The sequence below is a fragment of the Nilaparvata lugens genome, chromosome X, assembly GCF_014356525.2.
Source record: "Nilaparvata lugens isolate BPH chromosome X, ASM1435652v1, whole genome shotgun sequence".
Classification (NCBI taxonomy): Eukaryota; Metazoa; Arthropoda; class Insecta; order Hemiptera; family Delphacidae; genus Nilaparvata; species Nilaparvata lugens.
In genome coordinates, this window is record NC_052518.1 from 27,946,606 (window position 1) to 27,963,131 (window position 16,526).

The following is a 16,526-nucleotide window of genomic DNA, read 5'->3' on the forward strand; positions in this document are numbered from 1 at the left end:
ACTGCTGGCTGGTGGCTTGCTAAGGGGAAGGGTGAGGGGGTGCTCTATCAAATTATTATCACAGTCAGTTTGATTCTGAACACACTCAATTTTTTCCTTTTCTGCTCTGAATATGTTTAGTTGGAAAATTTCGCACAAAGACATACTCGTGATTTTTGTTTACAGAATGACTAAATAAATAATCAAATCAAACTCTTATAATTTCGCCAATAACGCTAGAATTCTATATGAATTCACTCAATTTAAGTTCAGATGGGTTATGCAGCACAGTTAGAAAGCTCCTATCTCATTGCAACTGTTATCGGAACGATAAGAAGAAGCGACCGTTTCGACTTGCAAATGAAAGTTTGTGGGTTGAGTCTAACCACATTCATTTTTTGTCAAGTAAATTTGATAGGATACTACGTTTAATTTTCAGCATGGAACTTTAAAACTATAATTCAGGTTGTTCACAAACCCTTGTTGATCGCGGTTGCACCCGTTCATGTGAATATAATCTCCATTATTGATTCTATGAGTATCTGGAGCGTCTATGCTATAATTTCAGACTCATAATTTGCCTATTAATAATATTGTGATATGAAATTGCTGAGTTGTTTGTTACAGATGACAGTTTCAACAAACTCCTGTTTGGACTTTGAAGTTATCTCAAAAAATACATCAGATGTGATCAATATTCCAGTAAGTACAGTTTTATTAACATTGTTTCGTTTTTAATTATTGGAATTCATGTGACTATACAGGGTGAGATTCAATGTTTCACATGCTTGTTTGAATTTATTTTATAGATATAGCAAAATACCTTTTGTTCCATATACTTTTTAAGAATATGTCACTATGAATGAAATTTAATCGTTATTGCATTATGAACATACATCAAAACTATGACCAATTTACACCTTCATATTATGACTTCAATTAAATGTTATATCAATTGGCTATCGGATTCAATCAATTGTCTAATAGCAACGAAGCACCAATTCATGAAACGTTATGAAACATTTGTACCTACATAAATATTCTACTTTTTGTTATTTGACTTCATAACCCGGTTTAGGCCGCCACAGCCTCGCTTAATCTTTTGCTCCAAGAGTCGCTGTTCAATGCTGCTCGTCTCCATCCCTGCCCTCCAATTTTTGCCACTTACCTGGGTCGCACCCTCTTCCTCTTCCGGTTTGTCATGTTTGGTGGGTATGTGTTATCTGGTACAACCGGCGACGGGAGGAGGATTATGTTGGACGAAGAGTGCAGGATTTGGTTTTGGATGGTGTGAGAGGACGAGATAGACCAAGGATGAGGTGGGGAGATAGAATAGCGGCTGACTTGTGGGAGAGTGGTTGGAGGGGAGAGGAAGCATTGGATAGGGCTTTGTGGAGAGGCAGACTAAGAGGAAGGAATGCCGACCCCATTTAAATGGGAAAAGGCACAGCCAAAGAAGAAGAAGAAGAAGAAGAAGAAGAAGAAGAAGAAGAAGAATCTCTCGCTGTCACAATAATTGTTCTGTATGAGAGTAGCTTTAGCTTTCTGCTTAGATTAAGGTTTTTGATCAGTTTATACATTAATATCAGGAAACATTACTTACTTACTTATTTCTCGGCTCTACAACCCATTGAGGGTCTTGGCCTCCCGCAATATGCCTCTCCATTCGTCCCGATTTTGAGCTTTCCTTCTCCATCCTCTGATACCCATCTGCCTCAAGTCATTCTCCACGTCGTCAATCCAACGCATTCTTGGTCTTCCCCTCAATCTTCTTCCTCCAGGATTCATTCTGTGGACTTTCTTTGCGCTCCTTGAGTCATCCATGCGCTCCACATGTCCTAACCAACCTAGACGTCTCATTTTTATTTCAACTACAATGTCTGGGTTGTTGTAGAGCTCTCGCAACTCTTGGTTAGTGCGGATCCTCTACTCTCCATCACTATAGGTGGGTCCGTAGATTTTTCGGAGGATCTTTCTTTCCCAGACATTGAGTATGATCTCGTCCCTCTGAGTAAGTACCCAGGTTTCTGCACCATATAGTACGGCTGGTCTTATGACAGTGTTGTAAACTTGCACTTTTAGCCTTCTTGAGATAAGTCGGGAATTGATAAAAGTTTTTAAAGCATAATAACATCTATTCCCAGCTGATACTTTAGCTTTGATATCTATTGGGACTTCGTTTTTTTGTGTTATTACAGCTCCCAGATATTTGAATTCCTCAACCTTCTCAAAAACTACTGTCTCCAAACACAAAACGTCTTTCATTCCCTTGGGTATTTTTTCTACTATTGTCCATATATTTTGTCTTATTATTATTAATTTTGAGACCTGTTTGCTCAGATCCAGTCTTAAGTTGGTCAAATCCTTCCAGTAGGGCTCTTTTATTTCTTGCTAGTAGGATCACATCATCTGCGTATGCCATGTATTATAGAGTCCTATCCATGATGGTTCCATTTGGGTTAACTGTCAAACTCCGTATAACCTTTTCCAAACTAATATTTAATAGCATGGCCGATAATACATCTCCTTGTCTAAGTCCATTACTTGCCAAGAAACTGTTGGACAGGCTTCCCTGGATCTTCACTCTGTACTTTGTACCTTTCAAAGTCATTCTCACTAATCTTGTAAGTTTGCCAGGTATACCGAATTCAATCATACTTGCTAACAGACTATTCCTTTTCACATTATCAAATGCTTGCTTATAATCTATGTATAATTGGTGCAAATCAATATTATACTCATAGCATTTTTCCAAAATTGTACGGATAGTGAATATATGGTCTGTGCATGATCGGTTTGGTCTAAATCCAGCTTGGTAGTCCCCTAAAATTTATTCCACATAAGGCATCAACCTTCTACCTATTATCTTGGTTAGGACTTTATAAGCAATATTTGAGCAGTCAGTCTTGCTTCCTTTCTTATGGATAGGGCAGATTACCGCCATCCGTTAATCTTCAGGCATTTCTACTTCTCTCCAAATTTGAACAATTAAACTATGTAAAGTTTTGAGAAGGGGTGGACCACCGGCCTTTATCATTTCTGCCCCTGGGGCCTTATTATTTTTCAGTGATTCAACGGCTTCCTCTACTTCACGTATCTGAGGGTCTTCAATGAATGGTTCTGGACCTATTTGATTGCATTCCAGTTGTAGATCCTCCTCAGCTATTCCTCCAAGCAATTCATTGAAATATTCTCTCCACCGCTCAATGACTTGTTCTTCCCCTCCTACAAGATTGCCATCACTATCTGTACAAAAATGTGTTCTTGGTTGGAATCCAGCCTTTCCTTCTCGTATTCTCATATACATTTTTCTCACATTCTTTGCCTCAGCGAACGCCATTATCTCTTCCAACTTACTTCTTTCAAAATCTCTTTTCTTTTTTCGGCAGAGCTGTCTGGCATACGCTCTTTTTTCTTGGAATAGGTTTGTTGTTGCTCTTGTTTTTCTGTTCAGCATGTTCATTCTTACTCGGTTTCTGTCTTCTAGGGCTTGCAAGCATTCCTCATCCATCCATGCGTTTCTGGTTTCTCTTTTCTTATATCCAATGGTCTCCTGGGCGGTCTTTACAATATTTTCTCTAATGCCTCTCCAAATTTCTTCCACTGATGCGTTTTCTGTATTCAGAGGTTCCCTCAGTCGTTCTTCTAGATTTTGCTGATAACTTCTCTTTATATTCTGGTTTTTCATCAGCTTCTCACAGTCAAACCTCAGTTGTTTTATACCCTGGGTCAATCCAGCATTATTAATTCTTTGCCTATATCTTAATCTGATGATGAAGTGATCTGTGTCACAGTCAGCCCCACGAAGACTTCTCACATCCAGGATATCAGAGCCATGACGCCTGTCTATCATAACATGATCTATCTGGTTCTTTGTTGTACCATCTGGTGATGCCCAAGTAATTTTCTGGATGTCTTTATGTTTAAAACATGTACTACTGATAGTCATGTTATTACCGCCTGCAAAGTTGATCATTCTTAGGCCATTTTCATTGCTCTCATCGTGTAGGCTGTAAGGACCAATAGTTGGTCTGTGGCAAGCTTCTTTCCCAGGTTTGGCATTGAAATCGCCCAGTATCAGTTTCACGTCATGCTCAGGAGTATTTTTATATACATTTTCAAGCCTCTCATAGAACTGATCCCTAATATGTTCGTCAGCTTCATTTGTGGGTGCATGAACGCATATTAAACTGATGTTGAAGAATTTTTCCTTAATTCTCATTGTGCACATTCTTTCATATATTGCTTTAAACCCTTTAATTCTGTCTTTATATAACATCTGTGCACAGCTAACCCTGTTCCAAATGTGTTTTGTTCATGTCGACTGTAGAAAATAGTGTGGTCTCCTAGGTCCATGACTCCTTCTCCTTTCCATCTTATTTCTTGAAGGGCCACAATTCCTACTTTATATTTTTCCAGCTCCTGTCTCAGTCTCATAGTGCTACCAGCTTTGTTTAGACTAGTAACATTCCAGGAGGCAATCAAAAAATCTCGTCCTTTTTCCTTTCTCTTTGCACCTATCCGTTTCCTTATCAAGTTTTTGCTGCGTTCCAAGTCAATCCGAGTGTTCCTGTCCGAAACATTGACGAAGATTAATAGAACTTTGTTTTCTTCCACGCAATTAATCCTTGCAGAATTAGATTACAGTGCCTGCATTCCTTGAGAGAACGAAGAAGTAGCGCATGCAAAAGATCTGTCAAGTTGTCTGAAGGTTAAATCAGTGAGGTACGAAGATGGAGCGCACTGAAATGACGCGCGCCTTCTTCGTACCTCTGCGATTCTAGTTTGACAAGGGTTCAAAATTCAGACTGAGTAGAGAAACATAAAAGTTTTAGCTTTTTTTTTAGTTTTAGCTAAAGTTTTTTCAGCTTGAAACGTAAGTCTCCACATTAGAACGAGAGTTAGCCAAGTTCTCACTTTTGACTTACTGAAGGCGATTTCTGCATGTTTGTATGTTCGACAAGAACTTTAGAGAGAATTGATCAATCAGCTTCAAATCTTGAACACGAATTCATCAAACCTTTTTACAGGTCAAGTTCGTTGGACAACAAAATTAACTCACTCCTTCAGGATATAGAAATAACAATGAAAGTACATAAGAAAAAATTGTTTTGATTTTATGTCACACAGACTATCAGACAGACAGACTTTATGCGCCGACACATGATTTCATCTGAATAATACACATCAATTTACTAGTAGTTCTGTGAACAGTATACCTCGCGCAGTTATAGTTCACAGCCTCCTCTTATACTGTCCATCAGAGTAAATCCTGTCTCACTGTCTGTATGTTGTGTCGGCGAGATATCGGTGTGAAAACGGCTAATGGCTGGGTTGGGTTGGTGTATAAAAAAATGCTAACATCAGAATCTGAAGACACATTGGCAACAGGCCAGCCCGAGATGAAAGCAGAAAAAGGTCGAGAGAAAATACTATGTTTACTTTCAGTTACCGTATTAATTGCATGCGTCATTGCATGCAATGAATAGTCCACTTGACAGCTGATTTTTTACTAAGTTACATTGCGATATTAATTTCATGCGTCATTGCTTGCAATTAATAATCCACTCGACAGCTGATTTATGATGAATAATTCTATAGTCTGATTTTTACGGTGATATTTGGCGTTCGATGGAGACTCCTTTTCCTTTTGTATTATCCTTAGAATGCAAAATTTCAAAAAACCTTTTATATACGTCGGCGCGAAATTCAAAAAGGAGCATACCTGTCAAATTTCATGAAAATCTATTGCCGCGTTTCGCCGTGAATGCGGAACATAAATATAAACATAAAGAGACCGCACTTCGCTTGGTCAATAAGTCCTATATTAACTCGATTACGTTAACGTCTGACTCCCTGTCTGTAACATAGCCTACACGCAATTAATAATACTATATGTGATAGCAGTTTCTATGACAATTTTTTTTTAAATTGTTAAATTTGTGAGTAGAAGCTATTCATTAAATCTAATCACTTCAACACACCTGGAGAACACTAACAGAAATCTACAATATTAATATTTTTCAATATTCACCATTCTGTCCTCAACGCGTCGATTTTTGTTAAAGGGGTTTATTGAAGAAAACTAGAAAATAAGTAGTAGCAGGCATATTTATATATTTATATTATCATAATTTCACGAAAGCAGGTAGAGAGCAGGTAGAGAAATGCGCAGCAACTATCAAGGTGCGAAGAAGGAGCGCACTGAAATGATGCGCGTCTTCTTCGTACTCTCACGAAAATTATTTATGACCAACCTTCTGCCAGGTAGGATGCGCTCCTTCTTCGTACTTTCGCATCACTTTCATACAATGACTTTTAATTTTAAAATTTTCAACAACTTGTAACCCTTTCTCTTTTTTGTATTTTTTAAGGACTATAGTATGTTGGTTTCAAAACTAACGCATATACCTTTGGAGCAAGGTTTAGCCTCTCAAAATTATAGCTGTGAAGATTGCAAAACACCGTTGGGAATCAATATGGAGAATATAAGGTAAGTTCTGGAAATTTTAATGTTGATATAATCGTGTTTGAAGAGACGATTATTTTCATGGATGTTGTTTCTTCACAGAACTAACTGATCCAGGGTCAGAATATAAATAAAAATATCGATAAACCACAAAGTACAAATCAGAATATCGATAAATTACAAAATATTTTCTTTTGTTCAGAGCATTGGAGCGATTTAATCTCTTTTTCCGTTGCAAAAGTAACACTACGGCTCATTACTGGCTCATCTATGGTCTCTCAACAAGCAAATATAACAGTAATTGTGAATAAAATTATTAAACAAAACTAGAATTGCAACGAAATTCGCTACAATTGCATACTAAAGCTTGCTATATATAGTAGTTCAATCTCATAAGCTGTGTTCGCAACAAACGCATGCTTCATGTTCTAGATTCGAGGGTCTGATATAGGATTTTTCAGTGAAAAAGAGTGATGTAGGCATAAATAATAACCTTTTTGATAATAACATTTGATGAGATAATGAAATCCATTACTTTTATATTCTCATAAAAGGACCATACACACTTCAAATTGTTTAAATAAATTAGTGTTTTTGACAATTTCAAGTCGTTTTCATTCAATATTATATATTGATATCAATAAAAACACTTCACTCACATGGGCTACTTTTGAACAAATTAATAAAAACAATATAAAAATCTTATAGTACCCTTTATTTTTTGAAAACTTTAAAATAGTTCAACGACAAGTTTCGACCCTAACTTAGGTCATTTTCAAGTTGAAACTAAGTTAGGGTCGAAACTTGTCGTTGAACTATTTTAAAGTTTTCAAAAAATAAAGGGTACTACAAGATTTTTATATTGTTTTTATTAATTGATATAAATATATTCATATAGATATAGAAATATACAAATTTATGTGATAGGTCCCTATCTACCGCAAACCGCAACAACACAGAGAGTTAAAGACCATACATTCGAATGGATTAATTTTATTAGTCCAAAGTTCTTTGATAATGCAAGATTTGAAGACAACTGGTTGTTATTATTTTGTATTGAACAGGCTATGAACAGCCAACTAACATTTAATTCTAACACAGTTTTTGGTGAGATTTAATGATATTTACTCACAATGAAAACAAATATAGTAAACTATCACAAATTTGTGATAATAGCATTTCCTCTTATCCTCCAGCATGTTTCTAAATTAACTTAATTTATTTTTACTTGCTTTATTTACAGAGTTTGCGGGTATTCTGGATATTATTATTGTGAACGGTGCTTTTGTGCGCCAGGGGAAGAGGCAGTTATACCCGCTCGAATTCTGTATAACTGGGATTTCAATAAATATCCAGTATCCACGAAAGCTTCGAAATTCCTTCATGAAGTTCAAAACCATCCAATGTTTGATATGAAAACTATCAATTCCAGATTGTACGCTGTGGTTGAAGAAATGGCTAACTTACAGGTAATGCTAATTAAATTAAAAGTTTTGGTTGGGTCTGTACATGAATATAACTTATCTATTTGGTTCATAAAAATATGTTAGCCTAACACAATGTTGGATATTAACATTTTTAATGAGTTTTTATGTGAACTAAAAAGTGCGTACTAAACAGGCTTATGTCCAAAACTGTTTTCATTTTAATTTTCACAACAGTTCGAAAAAGTTAGGTTCAATGATATAAAATAAATTGCCAAAAATTCTAAATAGTAAATTAATGTAATATATATATTTTTTACTTACATAATTATGAATATATGGGTTATAAAATACATGATGTTTAAGAACTCCCTAACAATATTCTACGGCATAGTTCCAGGGTGAGAAACATATGTAAATATTATTTTCAAACTTTCCGAAAGTCCTTTTTATTTTTTGTCACTAACTATTTTTTTCCTAAATAATTGCTGAACATACGGAAGTGAAACTTTGCATAGATATTTAAGGCAACTAGACAGAGCTAGATGCTATCTTTTCTCTATGTTTCTATTATATCATCTTTAAAAGTAGATAGTAACTTCCCGTACTCTCTGTAGTTAATATGAATACATGAGCATTTGTTCAGAGCATTGGAGCGATTTTATAACTTTTTTCTTTGAAAACTAACACTACGGCCCATTACTGGCTCATCTGAGCTCTCTCAACAATAGAATATAACAGTAATTGTGATTAAAATGTATTAAACAAAACTAGAATTTTAACGAAATTCGCTACTATTTCTTGCTATATACAGTATTTCAATCTCATAAGCTATGTTCGCAACAAACGCATGCTTCATGTTCTGATATCAGATTCTTCAGTGAAATAGGGTGATGTAACATAAATAATAACATTTTGGATAATAATAAAATTTGATGAGATAATGAATTCCATTACTTTTATAATCTCATACAATAAAGACTATACACATTTCAAACTGTTTTAATAAATTATTGGTTTTGACAATATCAAGTCGATCTAATCTGATATGAGATAAGTCAAAAACAAACAATTAAACAAGTCCGAAATATGAACTTGGAAATTTGGAGCTAAGAAGCCACACATACAAATCAGACTTGCTACAGCTGTCAATTTGTGATAAATTGATATTTCTGTGGTAGGATTCACTCTAAACTGTCAGCATTCCTTATGAATAACATCAATGCTTCCCATTCAACCAATGCTGGCAGTTTCAAGTGAATCTCACTATGGTCACTGAGAAAGCAATTGCACCTTCATAATCATCGTTAGCATTTAAATGCAGCTCAATATGTTATTTAAATTAATACTAAACGGATGTTTGGGATGTATTTTTTATATTGAATATAATTATTTCTATTTGACAGGCTCTACGAATGCAATTAAATCTGTTGAGGGGATATCTGTTCACTTGCAACCAGCCTGTGGTGGAAGAGCTGAAGAAGCTAATCTGGCCACGAGAGTACCTCTTCGAGCATGTACACTTGTACTCTGTAGCGGTAAGTCAAACAAATGATCATCATATCACAAAAATCTATTATAATGACACAAACAAATGATCATCATTTCACAAAAAATCTATTATAATGAAACAAATAAATGTTTACACTAGTATAAAATAAATGCAAATTGTATGAGATTCTATAACTGCCAAATTGTACATATATTCTCATAAAATCTTTCAAGAGTTCTTGCCTCTACACTTTTCATAGAGCAAAATTCCCCTAATAATTCGTAATATCGGGGAACCGAGCTTCGCTCTGGAGTGTAAAAGCATAGAAAATTTGTAACGAAAGATTGAATTTTTAGTTTATATTTATTTAATCATTTTTCCAGTCGTGCAATTATTTTTACAGTTATATGAGGAGGCACAACACGCTTATGCCTAAAACTGTACCTTTTCAAATTTATACTACAATCCAAATCAAAATCTAGGTTAAGCTACTATCACTCATTAAAATAACAATACATTTACACTTCAAAAAACAAACACATCATCAATTACAAATATATATACTATGAATTCTATTTAGAATGATATACTATGTTTGCTACAATATGTGTTAATATACTATTTACTATTCTACACTAACAGCATCTAGCTACTATTTTGGACTTTCTGAAGTAAACATGTTTTCTAAAAAAGAGAAATAAGCAAAAATAAGTTTTTCTTGCTGGATTATTTTTCTCATGAGATCAGCTGAGGAATAGCCCACACATGCACTCGCTCACTCACTTCCATTACGACAGACATGTATAAACATTAGTATCGACAGACGACAGTCGTTCAGCGAGTTTTCCCAGGGATGAGACCTAGTGCAATCGAATTTTCATATCATAAACCTACTTTGTTTCAAATTTCGTGAGAATCGTTAGAGCCGTTTTCGAGATCCGGTCACATACAGATATATAAACATATAAACAGAAATTGCTCGTTTAATAGTATAGTATAATAGTGTAGTAGTATTTTCCCATGTTTTCAGATTTGTATTACTTTTATTATGTATTTCTAAGTTGTTGTAAATTTTTATTTTTGCCAATAAAAAATTTCATTATCGACATAAAAATATAAAAATGTACAGTATTATGTATACACTCCTGCAATAGTAGAGGTTAGAATTTTATGTCACATTGTTTTTGTGGCATGTCTATGAAAATTCAATAGCTCCAACCCTTACAATCATGACTTTATATATTATTTTGATTTTCAGTGCTTCAGATGTATCTTTCAGTAGTAGCTAGGTTACTAATGAATGAATGTAAAAGTAATTAAATAAGCTGATTTTTGATAATATTCAGAGGAAAAAAGTTATAAATATTTATTCATGACTGTAATATTAGATAAAGTGGAATTAAAGGTGAAATTAACTACACAATAATTGTTGATTTGAAATTTAACTGCTGCCAAAATGACAAATAACACAAAAAACTCTGTCCATTCATGTATTACTGTCAATTTGAATTCGTGCTTTCCATAAAAAAACAATCCTTGTTCCAGTAATGGAAATAACAATAATTAAAAACAATATTTTTGTGTTTTCAGGATCTATTAGAAATATCATCTGGTGTACTTGGTCAATTGTTGGTTAAAGTTGTTCTGTTTGCAAGGGATCATGTTCTGTCATGTACCCTTTGTAAGCTGAAAGGCTTTATTTGTGAAGTTTGTTCTTCGCAAATTATAATCTACCCGTTCGATCTTCAGAATTACAAGGTACTTATATATATTTCAATATTTTATCAGTAGTGCTTATCTCCCGTTATTTATAAAAAAATCATCCTCCGTCACCTGAAATAAGTTGGGGAAAACAGTAAACAATCTACTGAACTGTGCCACATAATATTGAAGTGAGAATCTTAGAGGTATAACAAACCTTAGCAAATAACAGATAGTGATAGCCTTTCACAAATTTTTAAATTACTCGAATGACAAAATCATGAATTATTAATTATTAATTAATCTTTTTTTTCACTCGCTCATACTCTGTCTCGTCTCCAACAGATGATGGAAAGTCTCTCTCCATCAGCTGCATTAATCATTTCTCTAGTGAATTATCCAGAACATGACACCTCATTCAAATGAATTTTTGTATCACAAACTTACTGTATTTCAAATTTCATCAAAATCTTTAGAACCGTTTTCAAGATACGTCGGACATACAAACAAACTGACATTCATTCAAACATACATACATACACAAATTGCGCGTTTAATAGAATAGGATCACAATAAACTGTATTACAAAACATGTAACTTGTAACATGTTATTTGAATTATAATTATTATTACTAACAGAGGATGTATGGTGCAGGGAACAATACATGTTTAGTGTTAAAGTCAACAGAACTATAGAGTCGGCAGTTGTTCGAAATGTTGTACAATTGATGTGAACGAATTGCCATTTACATATCATGTGCCATTGGACTTATCATGTGCTTGGAACTTGCAATAGCAGTCAGAGAGTTCTATCACCTCATTCACTACTGCTTACTACTGCTACTTAGTTTTATTAACTGCAGTACTGATAATATTTTGACAGCATATGCACCGTTTACGTCATGCTCGTATTTCTAGGAGGATATTTCAAAGGCATGGTGCACCATACATGTCCTGCAACAATACATGAACTGAGAGAAAACATTCAAATCTAAATATTCTCCAATATTTTCCATGATGGACGTTGCAGGCTTTGAACGTCGGATGAAAGTTTATCCCTCTGATGTCATCTTTTTAGAAAAGAGTTACTTTTGCACATCTTGATCATAGAAAGATAGATGGCAAGATGAATTTTCAGTTTTATCATTTTTTTGTCTTGTGGAATTAATTTCTTGGAAAATAATATTTTTGTCTTTTCTTTTACAGTGCAATACATGTAATGCTGTTTTCCACTTGGTTTGTTTGAACAGACTGAAACCATGTCCGAAATGTGAACGGTACAGAAAACGTCAAATTGATACAGCATGTATGGAATAGTAGATTCAGCAGGCAAACTGAGGGATAAAAGCGATTTTGAAACATTGCTGTTAATATAATTTAATATAATACCCAACAGCTGAAAAGTTCAAACACTATAGAACGTTTGATGGAAATTACTCAATTTCAGACCAAAGAAGTCCATATGGCCGATTAATTTATATGCTTTTAAGCTTTAATTGAAAACCTAATAAAACATTCCACAACTCACAAGTTTCAAAAATATAAAACTTTCCGTGAAAACTCAAAGCCATGAGATCAGTACATTTGTAATGTAAATAATTTGATTAAAATTAATTCTAATGTAATTAATTTTGGTTGGTAAATAAATTTTAGTAATGTAACTTTGCCAGAGAGTTAACAATATTATTATATTTGTGTATGCACTGAATAGATAACCAGGTATGTGATCAAATCACTTTCACCTTGTGCGCTATGATGCTTGATGTGACATGAGCAACTTTTAAAAACATAGAATCGTGATCATTTGATTTTATAACGTTTGCAATGTGTTGCTCATGATATGTTGTCGCTTGGTGAATCGTATCACATTACTGGACATGCCAATATGAATAGTATCGTATTACTGGACATGCCAGTATAAATAGGCCTAGTATCGTATTATTGGGCATGCCATTATAAATAGGCCTAGTATCGTATCACTGGGCATGCCAGTACACCACTCATTCTCTTTGCTATGGGATCTTCCCAGTTCTCAGTACTCTCATACTTTATCGAAATTGATCGTCTCATTAATACTTTATATTCTGTTTCACAGAACCCCAGTGTACAGAAATTTTGTTTTAATGATATTCGAGTTTTTTTAATTCAATATAAGTTTTTATAATTTAATTATGAATGCTAGAAGTACAGAACTGAATTCGAAAAATTTACCATTAATAAAAGAAAGGGTATCTCTTTCCTTGAAAGAGGAGTATCTCTGCGATTTCCATAGCTGGTTAATCACATATCGATAAAATCTTCAGCACGATTAGGCAGGACCAAAATGATGTGGATTTTGATCATTATCGACAAATCATCATTCAATTCGTAATATTGAATCTTCAGACATTGAACACCATCTAATTCAAAGCATGTACAATAAAGAGATGATGAGAATAACAATTTGAAACAAATGAAGAATAATCGTTGCTATTCTGACAATTTCAAGTTCTGAAGGATTAATTTCCAAGGTGAATTTTTCAAATGAATGATGAATTTTTCGATTCGATTCCCATTCAGTCACGAATTTTTATTTTGCATGCAAAAATTATTCTAATGCTACTATCTTAAAGAACTATTTTTTCTATTATTTTTAATATAATTTTTTTCATTTCAAACTTCATGGTCGCCATTTTGTTGGATGTCCATTGTGATGGACACTGTGACTCAATGACCTATTTGGAAGGAACTAAAAATAAAATGAGAAATTCAGAAATCGATCATAACTCATTTATTTCAATCCAAAAATACTCATTCTTTTAACAATAAACATATATTATATTTTACTACTTATTCCCTAATCAGTATGGAATTTTAGAAAGCAGTTTCTGCCTCTCATTTGACATAAATGAACATTACATTTTAGGCAGTATACATGTGTTTTTTTTTTTTGGAAAACCCCTCAATTTGCACCTTGTTGCCTCTTTGTTGTCATCTGTAGCCCCAAAATGAGAAATTTGGTCAAGACGTACATGCACGACAGGTGGAACTTCCTGCCGTGGCCTGGAAGGTCCAGGTCGAGGAGCTGCTGGTTGTGGCTCCGCTGATGCTTCAGCACTGCTTGGCCTACCCCTTTTTCGTTTTAGAAGTGGCTTTCCTGCCAAGATTAATGCTTCACCAACCTCATGACGAAACATGAGAAGGTCCATAATTTTGTTTTTTTGAACCCCCAACTGCTCTTTATATTCTAGCCATGAATTGACTAGAGCTAAATCAATTGAATGGGCGAACATTCTGAAAGTCCACTTTTTTGATTTTATATGAGTCCTATAAAGACTTATTAGAAAATCAAGAGTGTCAACCCCACCCATATTTTTATTGTACAGCTGTACAACCTCAGGACGGGAAACTTCAATATACTCTTTTTGATTTTTGTCCCATCGTCTACACAAATCATTTTTTCCTATCCCTACAAAATTAGAAGCCAGAATGACCGGCTTGTTGTCATACCATTTTGTAATAATTATCCCATCTCCACTCACTACCTACTTCCTGGGCATAACCCCTCCCATGCCTGAGCATTTCCCTATCAGTGATTAGAGGGGGTTTACCAAATCTGTTTACTCGTATTGTCCAAGCTGCAAAGCAATCTTTATTGAGTAAGTATTGGAACAAACTATACGTACTGAAATAATTATCAAAGTACAGCTGGTGGCTTGGTTCATTATTTACTCTAGTATGGAGCTGCATGACTGTACCAGCTCCAGCCCCAAACTGTAGGTACTTTTTTCGATTTCAGTGGTAGCACCCTGATACGGAATAAAGTCATAAGCCAAATCATTTTTATCGCAGAGAACAAAGTTTTTAATGCCATATTTGCAAGTTTTGTTTTTCATATATTGACGAACATTCAATTTCCCTCGAAAGGGAATCATTTGCTCATCAACACACAATTCTGTTTGTAGCTCAAGTTGCCTACATCGGTCGCGAACAGCATTATACAGAGGCCGTACTTTCCAGAAACGGTCTTGTGTATTTTTTTCCTCCAAATTATTTACAAAATGAATATTTTGCCTCAATTTGAAATAACGATTGACAGGCATATTATTAGCAATTAAATCAATTCTCAATTTTTGATTCCAATAACATCGAACCCTTGGGTAATTCAGATTTACTATCAAGACATGAATTCCAAAAAAGTGGCTATTTCATGTGAGTTACAGGGACCAGGGACTGAAAACTGCATTATTTTCAAGGGCATATATGTTTGTTTTTTCGGCTGTAAGTTCCATGAAACTAGATGGGAAATATTTATTGAAGAAAGTGAGAGGGGTGGGAAAATCAAATATTTCTGGCACCTGAGGTTCAAACCAATCAATATCCATCATTTGATATGCAGTTATGTCGGACCGCCAAATGATGTCTTTTTTCTCTGTAAGAAAATTTTCCTCCCTAAATGTTCTTTCCATTTCGTGATCAGTCTGAAGAGGGTGGAGCAGCGGCTCAGCTTCTTGTTCCTTAACTACTGGTTCCTCAGCTTCTTGGGGCACCCCAGGTTCCAGTTCTTCTTCCTCTTCATTCTCATCTGGAAGTGATAAGATCGAATAGGAGTTCTTGAGAATCTATCATTTATAGAGTTTATTCGTGACTGAATGGGAACCGATTAGAGAACTAATAATAATTAGGCTACTTATAGTGAATCATCATATGAAAAATAAAGAAAATCTTACCTTCAATAATTGGATTATCAAAACGTTCTGGTTCAAGATCGTCCATATTATGAATCACTGGGTTATCTTTTTTGTAATCTGTCACTTTTAGCTATATGCTAAAAGTATGAACTTTAGCAAACTTTATCCATTTGAAAGCATCTTTTGAGAGGATTTATACAGTGCCAGTATCATGAAAAAATCTTATGTAAGCTAGTGATATCTAAAATATTATATATCGGTGGTTGTCTTTCAAGTACGCATACATTGAAAGGGACTTCACTAGCTAAATTGGTTTTATCCAACTCTTTCTTGATTCAAACGAATATGACAATGATGGAATTTTCAGTATTTATTATTGGAATCATGCTGTAATAAGTGTTATATTTATGACATAGGTCTTCACTGCTTATTAATCTATTTAAACATGGCTAATTTTTATACAGTTGAATTTCCTATAACTATACCATAATCAATTCTGAAATAATTAAACCCAATCATCTAACAAGACCGTTTCGATTGGTTAGATTTGAGGTGAGTGCTAGCGCAAAATTTGTTGATTGTTTAGACTCTATTTTTCAATAATTTCAGTAATATTAATATAATATAATTTCAATAATATCATTAAGTTGTGAAATGGTTCCAAATTGTTGAGAATGATTGAAAAATCGTAATGGAGGTTAGATAAATAATATATTAAGAATTTTATATAAATTTTATGTTAATTGGTGGGAAAATAGCGTGTTTGTCCCCTCCTTCGCAAGCGCGCGCCA

General features: G+C 34.4%; 1 protein-coding gene across 2 annotated transcripts in view; it reads left to right on the top strand.

The window, feature by feature from the left end:
- The window catches only part of LOC111051223 (pleckstrin homology domain-containing family M member 1), a 56,052-nt gene extending 40,634 nt beyond the window's left edge, over nucleotides 1–15,418 (top strand). For both annotated transcript variants that reach the window (XM_039443110.1, XM_039443109.1), the window contains exons 6-11: nucleotides 607–681; nucleotides 6,354–6,472; nucleotides 7,692–7,917; nucleotides 9,279–9,410; nucleotides 10,955–11,122; nucleotides 12,272–15,418. In XM_039443110.1, the coding sequence (XP_039299044.1) occupies nucleotides 607–681; nucleotides 6,354–6,472; nucleotides 7,692–7,917; nucleotides 9,279–9,410; nucleotides 10,955–11,122; nucleotides 12,272–12,382 (831 nt within the window). In that variant the 3' untranslated portion in view covers nucleotides 12,383–15,418. The remainder of the gene's footprint in view (nucleotides 1–606; nucleotides 682–6,353; nucleotides 6,473–7,691; nucleotides 7,918–9,278; nucleotides 9,411–10,954; nucleotides 11,123–12,271) is intronic.
- The last annotated feature ends 1,108 nt before the right edge of the window (nucleotides 15,419–16,526 follow it).